The 15,654-nt window shown below is 45.0% G+C and overlaps 1 protein-coding gene across 10 annotated transcripts in view; it reads right to left on the bottom strand.

Moving 5' to 3' along the window:
* FBRSL1 (fibrosin like 1) overlaps positions 1-15,654 on the bottom strand; it is a 554,269-nt gene that overhangs the window by 409,389 nt on the left and 129,226 nt on the right. For all 10 annotated transcript variants that reach the window (XM_081966852.1, XM_081966855.1, XM_081966858.1 and 7 more), the window contains exon 2: positions 2,048-2,248. In XM_081966852.1, coding sequence (XP_081822978.1) covers positions 2,048-2,248 — 201 coding nt within the window. The remainder of the gene's footprint in view (positions 1-2,047; positions 2,249-15,654) is intronic.

Here is a 15,654-nt window from a genome sequence, read left to right as displayed (position 1 = left end):
CCCTTCCCTTCCCCATTTTCCCTTCCCCATTCATCCCTTCCTTTCCCCATTATCCCTTCCCCATTATCCCGTCCCTTCCCAATTCATCCCTTCCTTTCCCCATTCATCCCTTCCCCATTCATCCCTTCCGTTCCCAATTCATCCCTTCCTTTCCCCATTCATCCCTTCCCTTCCCCATTTTCCCTTCCCCATTCATCCCTTCCCTTCCCAATTCATCCCTTCCTTTCCCCATTATTCCTTCCATTCCTTCTCTTCCCCATTTTCCCTTCCTTTCCCCATTCATCCCTTCCCCATTCACTGATGTGATGTCCCTGGAACTCTTGAGTTCATGATGAAAGGAGCGCCAGATCGCCCCTTCAGACCATCCCAGATGAGTGACTCAGAGTGATCAATAGCCTGGCAAACAACATCACAGCAAACCCAGCTCCCTCCCTCTCTCTTTGTCTCTCTCTCTCTGTCTGTCTCTCTGTCTGTATGTCTGTCTCTCTCTGTCTCTCACTCTCTCATTTTCTCTCTCCCCCCCCTCCCCCACCATCTTCACCTTGAACCAACCTGTTAGTGCAAGTCAAGGCAAATGCAGCTGGCTCTCTTGGTTCAGATGTGTAGGCTGGACTGTGAGCGGTTAGACACATCTCGCCAAGTTTTGAATTCATGTGTGTGTGTGTGTGTGTGCTTGTGTGTGTGTGTACTAATTGTATCAGGGCATCACAACCTTCTTCTTCTATTCTATTTGCACAAGAAGCAGTTCCACAGATTACCTATAAGCTTGTTAGTATATGGAAAGGTTTCCTGGCACAAATTTGGCATGGAAAACCAAGGAGAGGAACTGGTTGGTTGGCTCCCCCCCCCCCGCCCACGAGATGCTCAATTTTCAGACGGGGTCTCTAAATTTTAAAAGTAGGAGGGAGCAGGTTGAGGGAAGCCTCTCAGGTCTCATTCTGCCCCCCCCCCCCCGACAAAGTTTGGTGGTTCAAAAGCAACTTGCGACATAAATTCCCCCAAGAAAGTCATAGGTTGTGTGAAGCCTGCAAGAACCTGAGTTTCAATTTACATCTTCGGAAGCAATTTGGTATACAAAGCTCTTCAATAAAATTAGTTCCCAATGCCCAGATGTTTTTTTTTTTTTTTTGGCAATCTTCTACTTTGTCATCCATCATCCTAAAGCCTTGAGGTTGCCACGGAACGAAAGATACCATCTTGGGGGACTCCAAATTTGGGGGTTTCGAAGTCACCGACCCTTGCCACGAGTTTCACCCAGAGAAGATCCACCATCCATGGTACACAACCATGTCTGGCTGGGGAATTCTGGGAGTTGAAGTCCACATATCTTCAAAGTTGCCAAGGTTGGGAAAGAGTGATCGAATCGAATCAAAGCAAAACAAATTTTTCCAGGCTTGAGATTTTTGGGCTTGGAGGACAATCTGGAATCGTGCCGCCTACAGTCTGATCTAAGCAAAGTACACAAACTTGTCTTGCTACAACGTCTTGCCTGTCAATGATTTCTTCAGCTTCAACCACAATAACCCACAGGCAAACAATTGATACAAACGGAAGGGAAACCGCTCCAAACTCAATTGCAGAAAATATGACTTCAGCCACAGAGTGGTCGACGCCTGGAATTCTCTCCATTCTTACAGCCTCAAACTCTCACAGCCTCCGTCTCAAACTGTCTACCGTGGACCTCACCCCATTCCTAAAAGGTCCGTAAAGGGGGCGTGCGTAAGCAAACCAGTCCCTGTCCTATTGTCCCCATTTATCTGTATTTACTTCCTTTGTTCATGTCTATGTTCATACCCATACTTGTTGCCTTGTACATGCTTGACAAGGAAAGAAGGAAAGAAAGAAAGAAAGAAAGAAAGAAAGAAAGAAAGAGAGAGAAAGAGAGAAAGAAAGAAAGAAGAGAGAGAGAGAGAGAGAGAGAGAGAAAGAAAGAAAGAAAGAAAGAAAGAAAGAAAGAAAGAAAGAAAGAAAGAAAGAAAGAAAGAAAGAAAGCTTCCCAAAGGACAACCTCCGTGGCTAAAGACAGATGGTCATCTTTCCATCCTACCTGCTTCTGGACCTTCAACGGAATTTTCTTTTTCACTCTCTCCTTCCCTCGATCCGTTTCTCTCCCCGAACTTCCAGCATCGTTACTGTTCCCGTTTTCGCTGGGTTCAGCCGAGACGCAATGTTCACTTTCCCGAAATTTCTTTACAGGGTGTCGCTCCCATTTTTCCTTTCTCTCCTGAGGCTTCAGTGACATGTCCTTCTGTACAAGAGGCGAAATCAGAAAAGGGGAAAAAAATATGTTAACGTTGACCCATTCGCCCAACAGCCGTCGACGTTAAGGAATTCTGTTGTAAGTGTTTTGACCCAGGCTTCCTTAAGAAGCGTGAAGCAGACATATTGCCATATATAGTGGACTTGCAAAAAAAGTCAAAGCATTTTGGATAAAAATATGGTGGGTTATTCAAAATATACTTTAAAAAAAGGATAAAGTTCACCACCCAGCTGTTTTTGTTAAGTATAATTACAGACTGCACAGTTATAGAGACTAATTTGATTTTGAACTTAACGACGGCAGCAAGATTGTTGGTGGCGCAGTACTGGAAGAGGGAAGAATTGCCTACTATTCAAGAATGGACGCTAAAAGTAGTAAATCTAGCAGAGATGGCTAAAATTACAGCATATTTGAAGGACCATTCCGATGAGAAATATAAGTTGGAATGGAGAAGATGGATTGACTATATTCAAAATAAATATCGGACTAGGAAATTTCTGTTAGCTTATGAGTGAAGGCACAAAGAATGTTACAATTTACCTAAAGTTAGCTTAACAAAAGGGGAATCAAAGCACAAGAGGAGGTAGGATGTCAAAATCAGTTAGCTTATGTTAGCGTATGATTGTTAAATGTTTATACCCTGTATTTTCCCCTGGGAGGTTGGGGGGATGGAGGGTCAGAGGGTGGGAAGGGGAAGGGGTAATATTTGTAAAATTTGTCAAAACCTTTAATAAAAAAAAAGAAGCGTGAAGCAGAGTCTTGGTCCTGGCAAAACCTCTTTTATGTTACACGACTGTGAATTCCTTTCATTCAGCAAGTCAGCCAGGCTTAGCAAACAGTCTTTCAGAGGAATATTTATCCACACGAACCTTATCTCGCTTGGAGAGCTGCCAGATAACTAGTTTCCAAACACAGGACAAGGCACCACTTGGCAAAGAGTCTCTTATAGTCACAAACAGAACTTTCCACTCTTGAAATGACAGAAGGAATGATTTTTTCCTGCAAAAGCCCCCTCCCCGTTCGCTCCTCTTTTGTTTCCTATGGGAGGAGCCTCCAAGGTGCGGCTTTACTCCCAAGTCGACTCTGCTTTCTTATTTGTACTTGCCTTCTGGCAGCTCTGCGCATGTGCACACTGGGAACAGGCTCCAGCTGTTCCTCTGCCTCACTGATGTCAGACTCTGGAGGCTGCCAGAGATCTAATTGCCAATTAGTTTTGCAAGGCCAAGCGGAGCACAGAGTCAAACGGACTTCTCAGAGTTTGAACCGACCAGAATGAACAAAATTGCTTCCTGCAAAGGCTCACGCCCACTTTTGCTCCTCTTTTATGTTTTATGGGAGGGGCCAATCACCTCCAAGCCTTACTCCCAAGTCACCCCTTTTCCCTTAAATGTTCCTGTCTTTTGACAGCTCTGCGCATGCGCGCACTGGGAACAAGCTCCCCCTGTTCCTCTGCCACTGATGTCAGATTCTGGAGGCAGCATCTAACTATCAAATGGCCCTAATCCCCTCTCTGCCTCTGGCGCAGAGCCCTCGTCAGAGCCTTCCCCAGACTCCAGGACTGGCCCATGCTCCTCCTCAACCTCCCCACTGTTCGAATCTGCTGCCAACTCCGCAGGCCGCTGCAGAGCTGATGAGTAATATGGACTTTTCCTATCATCCTATTTTCTTGATAATTTGCAACAGGTGTCATTCAAAGAAGAATTTCCTCCCCTCCTCCACAGCACAACTGAAGTTAAGAGAAATGGGAAGGCGTATGAAATAGAAACAATTTGCCAGAAAGAAGCAACCAAACAGCTCGTAAATAGCAAAAGTAATCAACTTTATTGTTTTACACCTATATTATGTGCCCAGATGCTTGACTTCCCATGGGGACTAACCAGATAAGGCTTCATAGCTCATGGGGGAAGTCAACCTTATGCACTTCCAGCTATGCAAGGACTCTAAGCTAGGGCCTTGCTTGACATCTTCCCCCTTCCAATCTAGTTAGCGGATTCCCAGCACAAATACAGTATGTTTCTTTTTCCTCCACCCTAATTTAGCTCCTGGAGAAATATATGTTCTTTTACGCTGAGTTTGTCTCACATGCCCAGAGGTAATCAATCAGGAGGAGAAAAGCATATGGATGGGAACTGCAGAACTATGGAAATGGACCCTTTATTTAGGATTTCACACTGGTGTACAACCTTGTGCAAAATACTAGATTAGACACACACAAACACACACACTGCAGTGGCTGAGTGGCTAAGACACTGAGCTTGTCGATCAGAAGGTCAGCAGGTCGGTGCTTCGAATCCCTAGTGCCGCGTAACGGAGTGAGCTCCCGTTACTTGTCCCAGCTTCTGCCAACCTAGCAGTTCGAAAGCACGTAAAAAATGTGTAGAAAGTAGAAAAATAGGAACCACCTTTGGTGGGAAGGTAACGGCGTTCCATGCGCTTTGATCATGCTGGCCACATGACCACGGAGACATCTTCAGACAGCCCTGGCTCTTCGGCTTTGAAACGGAGATGAGCACCGCCCCCTAGAGTCGGGAACGACTAGCACATATGTGCGAGGGGAACCTTTGCCTTTATATTTCTGTTGGAGAGCAACGGTCTCAATCAGGAGGAGGGGTCAAACAGGGAATTAGTCTGGAATCTTTATGTAGGCACAAGAGAGCTTTTCTAACATTGACTAGCAGATCTTCTTCAGAGGTGATCAGAAGCCAAAGTGAGATGTTCTGCATGATCTGTAATCTTTTTTTTTCTCGCCGTCCTGTGGTACTCTCCCTGCAATTCAAACCTAAGACTCTTTGAATTTAACACCGTGGTCTGTCTGCTCTTCTAAACTTCCTCCGTTTGTTTTCTTGCATTCAGTGATGTCCGATTCTTATGAGACTGCCTGGAGAAATCCCTGCAGTTTTCTTCAGTTATTCCCCTATGAAGCGCTCTCTCTCTCTCTCTCTCTCTCTCTCTCTCTCTCTCTCTCTCTCTCTCTCTCTCTCACACACACACACACACACACACACACGCACACACACACACCAAAATCATACAGAGAAACATCGTTTTTCTTATCTATAAAACAGGAGAACCTTCCCTAGGGAGAAGATAACAATGGTAGGAAGTATAAAACGCTGTAGGCATTTTATTAAAAAAAAATAAAAATAAAACCAGTGCATTATATGTTCAGTGAAGCCTTTTTAACTTGGTGGCAACGGTGATGTCTCTATTCAGCCTCCGGAGACACTGGAGGAGGCAAACTGAAAGCCAGCTGCCTTGGCTCTGCACGGGTTGGCCTGCGCCAAGCAAAAACCAGGAGCGGTATAAATGCCCCCATAATGGCTGCGCTACCCTGTGTTTGTCTCCCATTCTTTCTCTAATTTTAAGTAGCAAGATTATTGTGTGTGGAGAAAGCTGCGCTGGATCAACACCAGAGGGCTGTTTAATTTTCCTTTGTGCGGCAAAGCTCTTGTTTCCTCTGTGTAAATCGGTGACATTTGATTTTCTTGCAAGCTGTTAATTTGCTCCAAAGCCAAAATAAAACATCTGTCCGCAGAGTGACATGACTGCCTTAAAAAAAACTATATATATAAAAATGTGTGGGTGTGTGGGTGTGTGGGTGTCTTCCAGCATAACTCTGGAACGCCTTGAGCAATTACAACCAAACTTGGTACGCAAACGACTTACTCTCTAGAAACAAATACTGTGGGGAAGACGTAAAAGAGGAGCAAACGGACGTGAGCCTTTGCAGGAAGCATTTTGTTCATTCTGGTCAGTTCAAACTCTGAGAAGCTCCGTTTGACTCTGTGCTCCATTTGGCCTTGCAAAACTAATTGGCAATTAGGTCTCTGGCAGCGCTTCAAGGGAGATAAAGGTGGGTGCTTATCAGCCTTACCCTGAAAGACTGTGGCAGACTTCTGTCGGACTTTTCACAGACTTTTTGTGAATCATTACGGGCTGTGAATGAACATAGTTCACAGCTGTTTAAATAAAAAAGGGTTTTTGGGGACTAAGCGTGTGATTTTTACTGTCTCAGGAAGCTCGATCAGAACACCAAGGCACCAAGAAAGCTTCTGCAATATCATTTCCGGTTTGGCTCCAAAATGAACAGCTTCTAGATGGAAACCTCCCAGCTTGTAGCCCCCTTGACTTCAAGGACTCAATCTCGCCTCCCACCACGGAGCCGAGATGCAATTCAAATCCAAATGGCAAAATCCCAGCTTTGACCCCCAAATCGAAGCCCTGCGATCGATCTCATTTAGGGCGACTGCGAAGGAAATCGTTGCTTTTCCTAACCCCCACTTTACAATTCCTTTCTAAGATGGCCACGTGTTTCCTTTCTGGGTTTTGTTTTTTAAACTTTAAACGTCCCACAACATCCATTGGCTGATAAAATCCAGAGCCACTTAGGGCTGTGTTCTCTTAGAAGCCCTGTCAAAATTGTAGCGTAAAGAGACAGATGCTTCTTGTTGTGATAAACCAGTGAAAAGTTCAGGACTGAAGCTTGCAAGGATCCAATACAAAACAAGATCTGAAAATTCTCATTAACCAAAAATGGTTCAACCCCCCCCCCCCAAAAAAAACAAAAAAACCCCAAGGTTTTTGGGTTCATCTGGGATAATTTGAATCTCAATATTCCAATTAAAACTTTTTTATTAGTTTATCGAAGCATAAAATAAGGTAAAGGTTCCCCTTACATATGCGCTAATCATCCCCGACTCTAGTGGGCGGTGCTCATCTCCGTTTCAAAGCCAAAGAGCCAGCGCTGTCCGAAGACGTCTCCGTGGTCATGTGGCCGCCATGACTCAACGCTGAAGGCGCACGGAACGCTGTTCCCTTCCCACCAAAGGCGGTTCCTATTTTTCTACTTGCACTTTTTTTACGTGCTTTCGAACTTGCTAGGTTGGCAGAAGCTGGGACGAGTCACAGGAGCTCAGTCTGTTATGCGGCGCCAGGGATTCAAACCGCTGAACTGCCGACCTTTCTGATCGACAAGCTCAGCGTCTTAGGCACTGAGCCATCGCATTTTGCCAATTAAAACTTTTTTATTTAAAAACTATTTAAAACTATTTTAGCTTATCAAAGTATAAAATACGAAGAGAAAAAAAAGCATGGAAAAGTAAAAAAAAAAAGAGGAAAAGAAAAAGAGAGGGTTTTGTCTCCAGTTTGAAATTGCTTCCGGATTTTGTGTTTACAAGAAGGGGGGGGAGGGAACATTGATTAATTTTGTTAATTAGGCAATTAGGTTTATTGTTATAGAAGGGACACCGTGGCTCAGTGGCTAAGATGCTGAGCTTGTCAATCAGAAGGTCGGCAGTTCAGTGGTGTGAATCCCTAGCGCTGCGTAATGGAGTGAGTTCCCAGCTTCTGCCAACCTAGCAGTTCAAAAGCATTTTAAAAAAAGGCAAGTAGAAAAATAGGCGCCACCTTTGGTGGGGAGGTGACAGCGTTTTGTGCGCCTTTTGCATTGAGTCATGCCAGCCACATGACCACGGAGGCGTCTTCGGACAGCGCTGGCTCTTCGGCTTTGAAATGGAGATGAGCACCACCCCCTAGAGTCAGGAACAACTAACATGTATGCTTGAGGGGGATCCTTTACCTTTTACCTTATTGTTATAGAAATGGTTCGTACATATTGCGGTGTAAAAGCAAAAAGTTGTAGAATCTCAATTTGCAAGAGGCCTCAATTAAAAAAAGAAAAAGAAAGAAAGCCCGTTAACCGACCAACTTTTGATGCAAAAAAAAAAAAGTCGTTTTCTGCGCCGCCCGGAGCAAAAATAAATTTCATAAATAAATAAATAAACCATAACAAAAGTGTGTTTTTTTTAAAAAAAGAGAAGGCTCGCCAGCAGTCTCAATTCAAGGTTTCGTACCATGAAGACAATAAAGCTCTTGTTTGAGTTAACTTTCACCCAGTTTGCAATCTGAAAGTCCTTGAAATGGATATGCTCACCTGACCTAATATCTACAGCGGCACGAGTCCGTCTCAGGGTCACAACCTTCAACGCAGATCAGGAATAGACAGCATATATATATAATATAACCTGACTGGAGGCCTACATTCGTGACCATTATTTATTTTTCACTGCAATAACATGCAACCGTTGATGGGATTGCTTGTGTGTTTGGAAACACGTGCTAAAGCACAGCTTCACTTCTTGTGGATTTTAGGCATGCGTTATAACACTACTAGCTGGATACCCGTGAAACTATGTGATCAGGCTTGATAAATTGACACACAGCTTGAAAATTAATGAGTAGTTACCATCGGCCTCCCTTCTCCCCCTCAGGCTTGCCCCATTGATCCTCTCCCTCTCCCCTTCTCTCCCTCAAGCTGGCTGCACTGATCCTCTCCTATCCCTTTCTCTCCCTCAGGCTTGCCCCGCAGAGGCCTCTCCTATCTTATCCCCTTCTCTCCCTCAGTCTAAGTCCTTAGCATCAGAGTGTTTTTCAGGTGAGGAGAGGGAGAGTAGAATGTCTAAATTCCCAGTCCACAGGCCGGATGAGTCACACACTGGCCACGCCCATGCCCAAGTGGTAGTTGGAACAGAATTCTTTTCAGGTGGGGAGGGGGAGTAGAATGTCTAACTCCTTAGTATGAGACCATGTTAATTTATTGCATAAGAAATACTAATGATCTGATGGTCATTTTGACAACTTTTTTCTTAGTGAGCACCTAGAAGCCAAGAGGAACATATGGGCCAAATTTCAAGATTGTAGCCTTTATGGTTCTGGAGTTTTCGCGATGATGTATGAGTGGTATTTCACTTTTATACATATAGATTAGAGGCCAAAGGAAGCCTCTAAGGGTGGGACTTCAGAGAGGTTAAAATGGCAGCATTCCCTACTGTGAACTCAACTCCAAGCGGCCCTTTGGGAATTCAGTTGACCCAACCACCTTGGCTTTTTAAAATTGTATTTATTTAGCTTTATAGGAATGTCCAATTTGCAAAAAAAAATAATTTAATTAATTATTCCATATTATCAGCCTGGCACTGTGATTGGAACCTATGCATGTGTGCGTGCCTCCCACCGGCTAGCTGGTTTTCGGGTCTCTGCCGTGCATACGCAGGGAGCGGGACTCATGCGGGAGACACACACGGAGGTTGCGTGCACATGTGTGGGGGTGGGGAAATCACAGAGGGTTCGTGTGTGCATGCACGGGGGAGCATGGGGGGAGTGCACGCATGCGCAAGGTGCATGTTGGGCACACGGGGGAGTGTTGCATGCACATTGCATTATGGGTGCACGCCTGCAGTTGCGCATGTTTTCAGCACGCAAGGACAAAAAGATTTGCCATCATTGGCTTAGCACGTTTCAACAACAAAACCTCCCTGGGGATCCAGAAACCGAACAAAATATCTATGAAATAAGTGTTAAATTGAACGCAAAACGCCAGCATAAATCAATAACTGTCTGCCTTCAATTAGAAGCTACTCAGGAGATGGCACTACATAAATCCGTCAAAATTGCTTCATCATCAATAACTCATGTATTCCCATCCGAGAGACTTTGGGAAGGGAAGCGACAGCTGGAACGATCGCCAAGAGTACTGTGGCGAGATTTGAGCACCAGTGATTCAATCCCGGGGTGGGTGGATTTGCACTGTTAAGGAGATCTTTCCACAACCTTCTTCCAAAGGATCTGGAGCAGTGGTGGGTTTCAGCCGGTACGCTCCGGTACAGTTGTACCGGAGCCTGCCCGGAGCACCGGGTACCATTCCGGTACGATGCTCCGGAGGGCCCGCCTACCTGCCTGAGCTCCTTACCTGTCCTTTAAAGCCTTTGGCGCTTCCGTGCACATGCATGGCAAGTACAGCCCCTGCGCGATGCTCCACCAAGCAGGTGGAGCATTGCGGAGGCTTACGGAGCCGTCGCTGGAAGGTATGATGCGTGTGCGCCCCGCATCTGTTTGTGGGGAGGACGTACCGGTTGCAACGGGATCCAGAACCCACCACTGACCTGGAGATCTCTTTGTCTTCTGATTCTAAAGGACACACTGTAGTCCTGATGACTGGGCTTGGCATCCTACAACTATCAAGGCTCCGGGTTTTCCATCTGTCCTTCCAACCCCCCCTTCTCTCTTTCTCTCTCTCTTTCTCTCTCTCTCTCTCTCTCTCACACACACACACCTGTCTGTCTTTCTCTTTTTTCTCTCTCTCTGTCTCTCATCTCTCTCTCCTGTCTTTTTCTCTCTCTCTCATGTCTGTCTCTCTTTTCTCTCACTTTCTCTCTCTCACTTTCTCTCTCATTTCTTTTTCTCACATTCTCTCTCTCTCATTCTCTCTCTCTCTCTCACACACACACCTGTCTCTCATCTTTCTCTCTTTTCTGTCTCTCTCCTCTCTCTCTCTCTGACATCTCTCATCTCTATCTCTCCTGTCTTTTTCTCTCTCTCATGTCTGTCTGTCTCTCTTTTCTCCCTTTTTCTGTCACTTTCTCTCTCATTCTCTCTCTCACACACACCTGTCTCTTGTCTTTCTTTTTTTCTGTCTCTCTCCTGTCTCTCTCTCTCTCTGATGTCTCTCATCTCTCTCTCCTGTCTTTCTCTCTCACACATGTCTACCTGTCTCTCTTTTCACTCTCTCACTTTCTCATTTTCTCTCTCTATCGTTTTCTCTCTCATTCTCTCTCTCCTGTCTTTTTCTCTTTCTCTCCTATCTGTCTCTCCTTTCTTTCTCTATCTCTCTCATTTTCTTTATCATTCTCTCTCTCGTCTTTCTCTCTCTCTCTCTCTCTCATGTCTGTCTGTCTCTCCTTTCTCTCTCTCTCTCTCATTCCCTCTCCCTCCTGTCTTTCTCTTTCTCTCTCGCATGTCTGTCTGTCTCTCTTCTATCTCTCTCATTCTCTCTCCCTCCCTCTCCCTCTCCCTTAGCTATTCACTGATCTCCCAACAGACCTTCTTCCCTCCTTTGCCAATGCCTCAGTTGTAGGGCAGTAGCTCACACCTCCTGCGGTACCTCCTGACAAGGCCTTCAGCGGACAGGCTATTAAAACCCCCACAGGTGCCAGCTGTCCATCAAGAAGGAAATGATCCTACTTTAAGCCATCAGTATGTTCTCCAGGGATGGTGGCAAATACCCAGAGACTAAGGGGTGCAAAATTACTATCAACAGAAGACATGTCAGGGAGCAAGGGAGCTTAAGTGATTGAAAGGAGGTGGGGGCCATGTTTGCAGGCCGATGAAAGAAAACACAGGGCCAGTATCTCCCTCACCTGTCCGGCTTTTAAAGAGAGATCTTCATTTGCTGGATGGCTCAAGGTCGCCTGCCTTTCGCAACTTATTTATATGCATTGGGATTAAGGTTTTTATGATCTGTCAGCTTGGTTTGCACAAGAGGTAAAAAAGCACGGTAAAACTGACGTGGTGGCTCATAGACGCTGAGCTATTTGATCAGAAAGGATGGCAGTTTGACACCAGACATACAGGACATGGGAGGTGCCGGAGCTCTGCCGGGGGGGGGGGGGGGAGAAGAGGCAACATTGAGAAAACTCAGATCACAAAAATGAACTTGAAAATCTGTGTGATATAAAACGATTGAAACTAGTTTAAGATAAAAGTTTATATGCTGACAAAATAGTATTAAGTAATAACAAACTAATGTATTAGTAAATGAAAGTTATGAGAATGGGGGGAGGGCCATTTCCTGCATAATGTAACTATCAAAATTTGTACTTCATCCATTACCCCTTTCCTTGAATATTTTTTTAAAAAACCAATAAAATTTTGTTTTAAATAGAAAGGATGGCAGTTCGGCGGTTCGAATCCCTAGCGCTGCGTCACGGAGTGAGCTCCCGTGACTTGTCCCAGCTTCTGCCAACCTACAGTTCGAAAGCACGTAAAAAATGCAAGGAGAAAAATAGGAACCACCTTTGGTGGGGAGGTAACAGCGTTCTGTGCACCTTCGGCATTTAGTCATGCCGGCCACATGACCACGGAGACGTCTTTGGACAGCGCTGGCTCTTGGGTTTTGAAATGGAGATGAGCAGCGCCCCCTAGAGTCAAGAATGACTAGCACATATGTGCAAGGGAAACCTTTACCTATAAAACAACATAATTGTGGAGAGCTTGGTGGTCTCCGAAGTTAGCTGTTTTCTTGCAGACGTTTGGGTACCCAACTCGGTAACATCATCAGGGCTAGAAAGGAGTGGGGTTTGCCCTCGGTTTATCTAAAGCACTTGCTGTATAATATAACCAAGAAGTAAACCATACCCCAATCAGGGAACTACAAACTCAGACAAACAAGCTAACGGTAAGCGATAGCCTCACCAAGAATACTCTCACCAACACTGACAGGGAAAGCCACTTGTATTATAAACAGAGATCAAACCCCACTCCCTTCTAGTACTGATTGTGTTACTTAGTTGGGTAATGAAACATCTGCAAGAAAACAACCAAGCTCTGAGGGCACTAAAGACCTCACAGTCCTCCTCCTCCCTTCTAGCACGGATGATATTACTTAGTTGGGTCATGAAACGTCTTCAAGAAAACAACCAAACTCAGAGAGCACCAAGGACTCCATAATTCTCTCCTCCTCCTCCTCCTCCTAGTACTGATGATATTACCTAGTTGGGTCATGAAACGTCTTCAAGAAAACAACTAAGCTTCGAGACCACCAAGGACCCCGCAATTTTAGATTTAGTGAATGTAAAATTAAAAGATTCCGCTCTCAAAGGATTGCATACTGCTCCATATGTTCTTTGGTTACTCTCTGCCCATGGAGATGTTTCCCAGCGATATTAAAACGGATGGCTATGTGATATTTAGCACTGCATTGTTTTGAAGTTGCCCAAAGCACATGGCAACTGCTCTTAGAGCATTATCTGAGTCTGCTTTTACTCCCAGGAACTTTTAAACAGAGCTAAAGATTTCTTTTTTAAAAAAAAGAAAGAAAGAAAGAAAATAAGCACAGAGAATTCAAAATCTGAATTAACCGAGGAATAAAAATAGCAAGTGCCATAGCAGGAAGGCCATCTGTTTGCGGCAATAACATACAACGGGAAAAGGAAGGTATTGAAATTTAGCAAAATCTAAAACCTGAGAGTCCTCAGTATGCAAACATACACAGACACAGGTGTATGCCTTTCACGGTGTGTCATAGGCCTACCAGGGAGAGGGGACCAAAATTTCAGGGCTGCTACAGCCAAAATCCCCACTCCGGGCTACCAAAATTTGCACAGAGCAGCTCTTCTGATGAGCTTCGAACGTCTACTGCGGAAGCTGGTTCTTGAAATAACTTGGGCCTCCCACTTTGGCTGCAGTTAGCAGAAGTAGATATAACTGACATCCTTCGGATTAAAACGGAAACTCACTCAGTCTGGACTGCTTCTTTCTTTCTTTCTTTTTTCTTCCCAAGTAGCTAAAAACTTATTTTCCAGGCAAAAATAAATTGTAGTTGCCAAAAAAAAAGAAAGAAAGAAAGAAACAAGAGGAAGGGAGAGAGGGGGAGGAAGAGGGAGGAAGGGAGATGGGGGAGATGAGGGAGAGAAGTGGGATGAGAGAGGAAGGGAGGGAGAAGAGGGAGAGAAGAGAGAGAAAAGGGGGAATGGGGGAAGAAGAGGGAGGGAGAGAAGAATGAGGGGGAGAAGAGGGAGAGAAGGAGAGAAGAGAGAAGAGAGGGAGGGAGGGGGGAAGAAGAAGAGAGAAAAGAAAGAGAGAGGGGGAGAATAGGGAGAGAGGGAAAGAGAAGAGGGAGAGAGGGAGGGAGATGGGGGAGAAGAGGGAGAGAGGAAGGGAGGGAAGGAGAAGAGGGAGAGAAGAGAGGAAAGAGTGAAAGAAGGGGGGACAAGGGAGAGAAGAATAAGAGAGGGGGAAGAAGAAGGAGAGAAAAGGGGAGAGGGGAGAGAAGAGTGAGAGGGGGGAGAAGAGGGAAGGAGAGAAGAGAGAGAGAAGAGGGAGAGAGAAGAAGAAAAGAGGGAGGGAGAGCGGAGAAGAAGGGAGAGAGGGAAGGAGAGAGAGGGAGAGGGAGAAAGACCATGCCATTGCTCAATGTATATTATAGGAATTTAATTCTTCAATACAAATTTGTATTAATCTATCCTTTTTGCGTGCTTCTTTAAACAATAAACAATATTATAGGAATTTAATTCTTCAATACAAATTTGCATTAATCTATCCTTTTTGCGTGCTTCTTTAAACAATACCAAGCTATCCAACTAAAAGATTTGAGTTGCGCAGCACTTTATTAATCTACTACATTACGCCGTCAGGAGAGAGCTGCTGCGTTCCATTTATTTATCGGGTGTTTATTGGGTGGAGGTTTTTTTTTTTTTTACCCCCTTCCTCTCCTCCGGAATGCATCACAGATGGATGGAAAAATCAAACAACTCGCAGGCAAAGCTATTTTACGATGCCAGCAGCAACTTCCTAGATTGTGTAAGACGAAACTCGTACACTTGGCAGTATGATTTACGATTTTGTAACTACCCGAAACAAAAACCTACCGAAACACCTCCGTTCCCTTGAGTACCTGAGAGAGGGACAGAGATATCCTGGCCCATGACCTCTGCTAAAATATCAGCCAGGAATGTGTGCTGCAGCTGCCAAAAATGCCAGCACAATCCCAGGCCGCATCAACAGAGGGATAGAATCAAGTTCAGGGGAAGTGATGGCATCACCTCTATACGACACCGGTGATTCTCCACGCTTGGACTAACCAGAATTGTTCTGGTCACCAGAGTTCCTAAAAGGTCCTAGGAAGAAGAGCAATAAGAATGGCAAGGGGATGAGAAGCTGACTCCAACGAACGACGGCTAAAGGAACGAAGCACAGGTAATTCTTGACCGTTCGTTTAATGACCAATCAAGGTTACAATGGAACTGGAAAAAATCACTTATGGCCATTTTTCACACACGGCCTTTGCAGCATTCCCCATACTCATGTGATCAAAATTCAGGCAACTTACTCACATTTATGACGGTTGCATTGTCCCTCCTTTTGCCACCTTCTGATGAGCAGAAGGATTAACAGAGGGATACAATCAAGATCCGAGTAAGGTACTAACACCACTCTATAAAGCCCTAGTAAGACCACACTTAGAGTACTGCAATCCAGTTTTGGTCACCACACTATCAAGAAGATGTGGAGACTCTAGAAAGAGGGCAGAAAAGAGCAACCAGGATGATGAGGGAACTGGAGGTTATAACATATCAAGAACGGTTGCAGGAACTGGGCATGGCTAGTCTAGTGAAGAGAAGGACCAGGGGAGACAGGAGAGCAGTCTTCCAGTATTTGAGGGGCTGCACAGAGGGGAGGGGGTCAAGCTGTTATCCAAAGCACCTGTAGGCCAGACAAGGAACGATGGATGGAAATCAACAAGGAGAGATTCAACCTTGAAATAAGGAGACATTTTCTGACAGTGAGAACAATCAAACAATGGAACAGAAGTTGCCTTCAGAGATTCATCACTTGAGACT

This window comes from Natrix helvetica, assembly GCF_964273705.1.
Source record: "Natrix helvetica genome assembly, chromosome: 14".
Classification (NCBI taxonomy): Eukaryota; Metazoa; Chordata; class Lepidosauria; order Squamata; family Natricidae; genus Natrix; species Natrix helvetica.
This window is presented reverse-complemented; position numbering and strand designations above follow the sequence as displayed.